Consider the following 8978-nt stretch of genomic DNA (forward strand, 5'->3'; position numbering starts at 1 on the left):
CTCTATTTTTTTAATTTGGAAAGACTTTAACTAACTGGCTAGTTGGTTTAACTTTTATTGTCATCAATGATTTGATCTTCGAAGATGACAGCATTGGTGAACTGCTCACCATTACATGTGTAGGTATAGCCTTTATTTTTTAGTTTATAACAGTTTTCTAAACTAAATGCTGCTATATTAAAATAATTCTGATTTAATTTTTAACAAAAAGACATCAAACTGTTTTGATGGTAGTCAATTGCATTTTATACGGGTGACCAAGAAGGTAACAAATATTATGAATACATACTTTTTCTGTTAAATGCTTGTTTAAATTTTTAAGCTAAAACTTTTCCCTTAAATACGATTGCTATGTAATTAACTAAAATTAAATAATAAGGTTTTGGGGAAAAATAAAATATCTTAAGGAAACATTGATATAAATTTGACATTGACATTGACGAACTAACTCAAAACTAATAAATTGTTATACAAGTGCAAATGTAGCTTAAATTAATAAAAATTAACATACGTGATATTGTGATCTTAATAAAATTGATGACCATCACTAGTGAATCCCTCAATAAATATTTTAATTTTTTTATAAATTGTACATACAATAAATATTCAATCGTTCATCGTTACTGAAATATTTCAAACAAACATTGCTATGTTGCCAAAAAACCGTGCTGTTTTATCAAGATTTAAAAATAGGAGTAAATACTATTATAAATATCTTTCGTCTCAATCAAGTGTAGGTGAAATCGATGTTCCATTTTCAAATGGGTGAGTTTAAAAAAAAGTTAGGTTATGTCGAATACTAATTAAAAAAAAAAAAAGCGAACAATATTTTATACATTAATGACTACTTTGTAATTAAGAACATATTTGCAGAATATCTCTTAAGCTATCTACTGGAAAATATGCTCGGTTTGCGGACGGAGCCTGTGTGGCCACACTCGGTAACACCAGCGTACTCTCCACAGTTGTATCAAAAGCTAAGCAAAGTTCGAGTTCTTTCCTCCCCCTGGTCGTAGATTATAGGCAGAAGGCAGCAGCTGCTGGCAGAATACCGACAAACTTTCTAAGAAAAGAATTAGGTAATTAAAATACAAATATAATCTTAACAATAAATCGAAGTAGATTTATTACTTTAAAACATTTATTATATATATAACTTAATTTAATTAAACAAGAACCTATGAATGAACTTCTACCAAAGTAATATTAATATAGAAATCAATCATATGAGCAAAAAATCATGTTAAACTGATGATGAGGATAAGTGATGCATATTTTTAATAGCAAATAATTTATCAAATCATTTTCCAGGACCAACAGAACGTGAAATCTTAACATCAAGACTAATAGATAGATCACTGCGACCATTATTTCCACAAAATTATTTCTTTGATACCCAAATAGTGTGCAACATGCTAGCTGTCGATGGAACCAATCTGCCTGAAACTGTTGCTATAAACGCAGCTAGTGCTGCATTAGCCCTGTCAGATGTTCCATGGAACGGTCCAGTTGGGGCTGTGAGGTAAGATAAATATGTTTTGTGCTTGTTGATTAATTGTTGCTGGTGCTGGTGCATTTCAGATACCATTTAATTTTTATAAACACTTAATAATTTATTTCTAATATATGTCATTAAAAATGTTAATAATATATTTTATAATATTGTCTTGAGAAATATTGACATAATAATTGTATTCAATTGAAATTCTATTTATATATGTTAAGTAACACAAACTCATTTCTAAACATTCTGTATACAAAGTCTATAAAAAATTTTACAATCCTAAATCATGCATCTGATTGACTTGTACAGTTCTAAAAAGTTATTTCAAAGTTATTCAATTCTTCAATGCAAGTTGGTACTTGCATGAACATTTTATAATCCACCATATAAGATGTATGTGTATTTAACAATTGCTTAAAAAAACTTTGAAGCATTGAAGAATTGAATAACTTTTTTTTCATTCATTTGTCCTTTTATAATACACATGGAGACAATAAATATACACATAAACATTTGCAAACCCAATTGAATTTATGTTTGTTTTTCCTATTGCAACATTTACATCTAAAAACATTTTACAGACTCGGTCAGATAGAAAATGAGCTTATTGTGAACCCAACTAGAAGAGACCTGGAAAAGTCTTCATTAAACCTAGTGGTTGCAGCAACAACCGGCAACCTAGTGGTGATGTTGGAAGGTCATGCTAATATTATCCTGCAACAAGACCTGCTCAAGGCCATCAAACTAGGTATGAATGTAAGTCGAATTTGCTATTTATACATAATGTTTAGTAACAGCCTGTAATTGCAAGACTAACTTCTCTATATAGGAAGATTATTTATATTTATTAATCCAGGTTGGCCCACTCATATGCCAGTGGTCTTCGCAGTGGTCTTGACTGTCGAGTATGAGACGAATTATAAATGTAAATGTCGAACCAATTGTTCCTGCCTAAGCTGTTCGAACCTGTAGTCTTATAATATTATTTTTTAAGTAATTGCAAGTAATCAACCATACAAGTAATTATGTTAACACTGATTCATTCAAACAATGGCACACCGTTGTATAAATAAGGAACATATATGTATATATAATAGAAGTATATAATACAAAGTATTTTATGTGATTATATAATTCCAGGTACCAAAGAAGCGCAGGCCATAGTTAGGAGTATAGAGAAATTACAGAAAACTTACGGTAAAGTGAAAAGGGAATACGAAACTCAACCACCACTAGACCAGAGTGTTGTAGAATCTGTTAAAACATTGTCTTCTATGAAGATTAGAGAAATATTAAGGTAATTACACTATCTATAAATAAATATATAAATTCGAAAGTAACTCTCTGTTACCTCTTCGCGCTTAAAGATTTAGATGAAATTTGGTTTGGAGACAGTTTCAGTCCCAGGAAAGGAAATAGGCTACTTTTTTATTTTACCCCTCGAGGGTGTTAAATGTAGGATAATGCATTGAAAGGTAACAAATAAATTTGGTACGGGTTGAGTCGCAGGTTAAATCTAACTAAAAGTAAATTTTGGTATTTTTGACAGTTGACACTTATATATGTTATTTGATGAATGGATTTTTGTTTTTTTTTTCTTTTTGTAAGTAACAAATGAGCCCCTGATAGTCAGTCATCACGCCCATAGACACTGGTGCTGTTGATCACTCCTTACATCTGGCTTAAATATGGCTATAATTAAAATATGAAATGATTTATAGGAAAATATGTGCTGACTAGGCGCTTTACTGTCATGCCCTGTGTAAATAGAATGATATGTATCACGATACAGATGTTTTATGTAGACGTACCCTATGTGCGAACCCGGGACGGGTACGTAGCATAAAAAAAACACGAAATTGTATCTTTGCTAAAAAATATTTAGTAATAAATTAATGTCGTATACGCACGCACGCATCAACGCACACGCACACGATCAAACAGACGATAAAATCAAAATCAAAATATACTTTATTCGAGTAGGCTTTTACAAGCGCTTTTGAATCATTTAACAAACTATTTAAAGTAAAGCTACCACCGGAATGTAGATTCTACCTAGAACAACCAGCAAGAAAATCAGTAGATTCAACATCTAAAAAACAGTCGTGTTAGTTAAATACAATTATATATGTATGTTATATATCCAGCCTGGAAATCGACAAGCATCATAATAAACGTTAGTGCTATCTGTTGGTTATATATCTACAATATTAATATGTGTAAAATTCACTTCCAGTGACTTCAGCCATGATAAGACATCACGTGACAATGCGGTATCTGAGCTCCGACAGACGGTGCTCAACCAGCTGAGGGATACGGAAGTGGACGTGACGTTGCTCCAGGAATGTTTCAACTCGAACCTAAAGCAGATTTTCAGGGACATGATATTTGAAACAGACGTCCGGTGTGATGGACGAGGATTGGACGATCTTAGGAAGATCACGTGTGAGGTATCGGTTCTCATAAGCGTAGCTCATGTAATATATTAAATACAATTGACTTTAGGTTCCACCATAATAAGTACTCAATGTGGCCTAAGCGTTATCTCCTAATTAGTTTAAGAAGATATAATTGTATTTATTGCTTTTTCTTCTTCAAATTTGCAAGCATTCACACACCATACATATAAACGTGTCATATGCATCATTATGTTTATTCTTGTAATGGCATTGATTAAATGGGTGCACGGTCTTATAGACCACCTGATGGTATGTGGTCGCCACTGCTCGTCGACGTTGGCGCCGTATGAAGTTTTACCTAACTTTACCCACACTGCACCAAAGTTCCTTCGTATCAGTTGTACACATCTATTAATCTTACACGGAAATAAATATATAAAAAAGTAAAAATAAAGTAACAGTTAATATCCCACTGCTGGGCTGAGCCTCTCAACCAAGCTGCTCCAAAGCAGGGTGGTGGTTACATATGGCAGAATTTCGTTGAAGTCGGTCCTTCAATGGGATTAATTATAAACACTAAGGACATGAAAATTCAATAATACATGTCTGGAATTCACTCGGTAATCATAGATTAAGATGTATTATATGATTGTTCTTCGTCAGGTGGGTCTGTACGAGCCCCTGCACGGCAGCGCAGTCTTCCAGCGCGGGCAGACTCAGGTCCTGTGTACGGTGGCCTTCGACTCGCCCGAGAGTGCTCTCAAAATGGATACACTTACTATGATCACAAGGTTGTATAATTTCCTTATAAATATTAAGGTTTTTTTTAAAGTTTCTTGTTTTTTTAATGCCATTTAAAGTATAGAGTGTTCTTTCTGTACCCCTCCCTGACAATCCTGAATCTGTGAAAGATTAACAAATAAACTCACTTTAAAACTTAAAATACTAGTTGGATTTTAGCTTAATTACTTTGGAAAACTTCTCAAACTAATCACTTAACGGAAGAGTTTTCATCTACAATGAAAACTTAACAAAATATGTTAACAGTGGCCTCAAGGAAAAGAACTTCTTCCTTCACTACGAGTTCCCGTCGTACGCGACGGGCGAGGTGGGGCGCGTGGGGGGGCCGGGGCGCCGCGAGGCGGGGCACGGCGCGCTGGCCGAGCGGGGGCTGCTGCCCGTCGTGCCCCAGCAGAACTGCACCGTCAGGCTCACCGCCGAGGTGCTGGAGAGCAATGGTGAGCGAATCGTGCATATTAGTATCAACTGCCTCAGTAACAGACTCAGTTATAGGTTAGAGTAGGGAGGACTCGGTGGAAGGACTTTTTGCATCTCATACTCATCAGTTTCTCCTGGCAAACAGCAATAGCTTAGTATTGTTGTGCTCCGGTTTGAAGGATGAGTAAGCTGGTGTAACTACAGGCACAAGGGATAAAACATTTTAGTTCACAAGGTTGTTCGACTACTGGCGATGTGATGGTCAATATTTCTTCCAGCACCAACGTCCGGTGACCACTTACCATCAGGTGGCCCATGTGCCTGTCCGCCTACTTATATATATAATATATATATAAAGGGTACATCTATTATTATTATTTATTTGATACTATTGTTTGTTATGTACCTACTCATCAGATTAAACGAGGTTTGTTCTTTCTTAGAAAGCAGTTACATTTAGTTATCTCAAATGTCTTTAGAAATGTTATACGGACATTGGTAGAAGTCGTTCAAGCCCGATACTTGTCACGACCTGTCCATGACATCCGCCCGCGCCCCTTGCGCTGTGTGCAGGCTCGAGCTCCATGGCGTCGGTGTGCGCGGGCGCGCTGGCGCTGCTGGACGCGGGCGTGGCGCTGGCGGCGCCGGCGGCCGGCGTGGCCGTGGGGCTCGTGGCGCGGCCCCGGGGCGGCGCCGTGCAAGACTACCGCATACTCACTGATCTGCTGGTCGCTATGCACTCTCTTTGATTACTCATTTCAGGAAAACTGACGTCTCGACGGACCCCCAATTGACACTGATTTACCCATCGTACTCCCAGAGAACGTCCGTCTGACACTTTTTAGAGACTGACACTCGTTGGCTCTTTGAGACGACGTCTTCTTAATTTTTAACTGAAGACTGGATATGGATAGACTTTCTCAGCGAAAAAAATAAAATACTTTTCCTGGCTGGTGCACTGACCAACCTCTCCTAGTAAACAGTGAAACAGCTGTCAAACCGATTTTAAAATTAAACTCAATAACCTCCTCCAATTATTTACTAATAATTCTCATTCAAAATAAACCTTAATGTTCAGGGTATAGAAGACTACATGGGCGACATGGACTTTAAAGTAGCGGGTACAAAGAAGGGCATCACGGCTTTACAAGCTGACGTCAAACTGCCGGGACTTCCCCTTAAAATAGTCATGGAATCCGTCCAAAAGGCGTGCGACGCTAAGAGCAAGGTCATTGATATTATGAATCAGTGTATCGACAAGCCGAGGTAAGTTGTCAGACTGTCAATTGTCGTTCTTAAATTTATTCATTCCGCTGTATAGCTGCGTACTCTAATCGTTTAATTTATAATAGAATCTGTAGCGAGCGAAGATCTTTAGAAAAGGACTCGTTTTGGTTTCAATCACATGTAATGTATACATGATATGGTGAATCAATCGATAACTGACCACAGATAGAATAAAATCATTGTCTTCTATGAAGATTAGAGAAATATTACATAGTAAGAAGCGTCAATGGCGCAATGGTTTACGGGCTGATGTAAAAAATCGCAGGATCAATCCTGACCCCTTGGACTGTCTTCCCCACTCCTAACACAAGTGACAGGCTTGAAGGGAGGGGTAAACAAGAATATTAGTTATTCCTTAATTTTGTATCATTTAAATGAAAATAAATCTAGTTAATGATAAAATAAAATAAAAATCTTTTTTAAAAGCAACACATTTGTTGTATAAATAAAAATATATTAATAAATATTTTGTTTGTAGTACATAATACAGTTCTGTGATTGCATGGAATATAAATAAGGTTTGTTTATATTTACATTTTATACAATTGGAATGGTTTACAAATTGTATTGCTACCGGCCAATGTGTACCAAATTGCAGCTCAATCGGTTATGTGGAACCGGTTTAAAGTTTTGTTGCAAGATAGACTCAACAAAAGTGTGTTAACTTAAATTTTGTAAAATGATTGTCCCCTGCCATAGATTAAAAAAAAACAATCGATTTGATTGTTTTCTTTTTATCGAATAAAAAATATAAAAATGATTTTGGGTCACTTTTAAGTATATTCACAATCTCGTATAACTGTTATATACTACTACTCCGTGGATAATTGAAGTTTTTCAATATGAAAAAATAATTTAACACGTTTTTTTTCCAAGGCAAGACCGCAAAGACAGTTTGCCGGTGATGGAGGAGATGGAGGTCGAAGTCCACAAGCGAGCCAAGCTGCTCGGAGTCGGCGGCTGCAATCTGAAGAAGCTGTACCTGGAGACCGGAGTTCAGGTGCCGCCTCGCCTCGGTACGACCAGGAGCTCCCGCTCGTGCCGCGCGGCTAACCGGCGTCGCGTTGCAGGTCACGGCCATCGACGACACGCGCTACAGCGTGTTCGCGCCGTCGGCCGCCGCGCTGGCCGAGGCGCGCGCCCGCCTGCAGCGCGCGCTCGCCGCCGACCGCGCGCCCGACCTCGAGTTCGGCGCCGTCTACAGCGCCAAGGTGCGCCCCGCGCCGCCCGCCCCGCCCGCCCCGCCTGCCCGCGCGCCCCACTCACCGCTCGTGTCGTTGCAGGTGGTCGAGGTGCGCGACATCGGCGTGCTGGTGACGCTGTACTCGGGGATGTCCCCGGCGCTCGTCCACAACACGCAACTTGATCACAGAAAGGTAGGCTATGACGATAAAGTTATTCATTATTTCGTGCTGGCTACATTCGGAATCGTTACGTTTTATTCATCTTATCAAATGACAATTAAAAAATGTTTGAATTTGTTAAAAATTAATTTAAAAGTAATGATTACGTCGATTCGATGAATACATAATAATTATATTTTTCAGATAATGCACCCGTCGGTGTTAGGTCTAGACGTAGGATCGGAGATTCAAGTGAAGTACTTCGGTCGAGACCCGGTGTCGGGTCAGCTGCGTCTCTCGCGGAAAGTCCTCTCGTCTCCTCCGCCGGGAATCGTCAGGAAACTAGACAAGAGCTAAAAATTTAAATAGTAAAATATGAGAGACTGAAAATAATTTACAATTATTAAGTGCTAGATTTTTTAAGTTAGAGGATTCGTTTCACGCTTTGATTTTAATATCGTCTGATGGATGTCAGTGTGATGTTATACCGAACTCGAGACGATTCGTAGAAGTGTCTTTGAAAATAGAACCTTATTTTTAAGGTTAATTGTAAATTGCCGTAGATATATTGTCTTTAGAGTGTGTGAATGTAAATTGAATATTTACTGTAAATGCGTAAATTTTGGTTACAATTTATTGGTAAGCATATTTAAATTTTAATAAAGTTTAAATAGTTAAATCGTGTTTCATTATAACATCAGTGATTATTGAGTTAAATACCCCAACTTTAAAATGTATTCGAGCGAAATTTTATGCGTTTTCTCCGTAATTTTATACGCCCATACGGTTTACAAGTAAACCAGCGGGGTTTTTTCTCGCTGGAAATACGCATTACGCGTTTTCCCCACGTGAAGAGGAGGACTCGCCGGAGCCCATAACGACTAGTACACCGAAATAGTCACTAAAAAAGCGGTACCCTCTCCGTAACGCCTTGACGGTCGCCCTCCTATGCGGGCCTCCAATTCTTAGGAGAGATTCCCGTACTGAGAATCTTCCCCCTAGTGCGGCGCCTATTGTGGCGGAGGGAGAAGGTACGCGTATTGATACCTCCTCTCCGGTCTTATTCGGCGGATAGGGTCTGCAGCAGCGTCCACCTCCGTCTGTTCCACTGCCTCCTTCGACATTACGTTTTCGCAGAAGGAGCGCATTTCCGACCAGCACGCTAGCGAGTATCCGCCCATAGGCGCCGTCAGGGAATGCCTGTAATGGGAATCCCATTACCTCGTT

The 8978-nt window shown here is 38.4% G+C and overlaps 1 protein-coding gene across 1 annotated transcript; it reads left to right on the forward strand.

Annotated features, from left to right (window-relative positions):
- Positions 1 to 427: 427 nt before the first annotated feature.
- On the forward strand, positions 428 to 8430 carry LOC113402785 (polyribonucleotide nucleotidyltransferase 1, mitochondrial). The gene is made up of 14 exons (XM_026643098.2): positions 428 to 765; positions 874 to 1079; positions 1312 to 1522; positions 2086 to 2252; positions 2645 to 2801; positions 3741 to 3954; positions 4567 to 4694; positions 4951 to 5141; positions 5695 to 5849; positions 6200 to 6387; positions 7285 to 7408; positions 7479 to 7619; positions 7692 to 7784; positions 7956 to 8430. Exons 1-14 carry the CDS (start codon positions 650 to 652, stop codon positions 8106 to 8108), a joined length of 2244 nt encoding a protein of 747 aa, XP_026498883.2. The 5' UTR covers positions 428 to 649; the 3' UTR covers positions 8109 to 8430.
- Positions 8431 to 8978: the final 548 nt, after the last annotated feature.

This window comes from Vanessa tameamea, chromosome 19 (genome assembly GCF_037043105.1).
Source record: "Vanessa tameamea isolate UH-Manoa-2023 chromosome 19, ilVanTame1 primary haplotype, whole genome shotgun sequence".
NCBI lineage: Eukaryota > Metazoa > Arthropoda > Insecta > Lepidoptera > Nymphalidae > Vanessa > Vanessa tameamea.

Coding starts and splice junctions, on each gene's coding strand:
- LOC113402785 (XM_026643098.2), top strand. CDS start 650: ATGTTGCCAAAAAACCGTGCTGTTTTATCAAGATTTAAAAATAGGAGT. Junction 1,080..1,311: donor CTTTCTAAGAAAAGAATTAG/GTAATTAAAATA, acceptor ATCATTTTCCAG/GACCAACAGAACGTGAAATC. Junction 2,253..2,644: donor GCTCAAGGCCATCAAACTAG/GTATGAATGTAA, acceptor ATATAATTCCAG/GTACCAAAGAAGCGCAGGCC.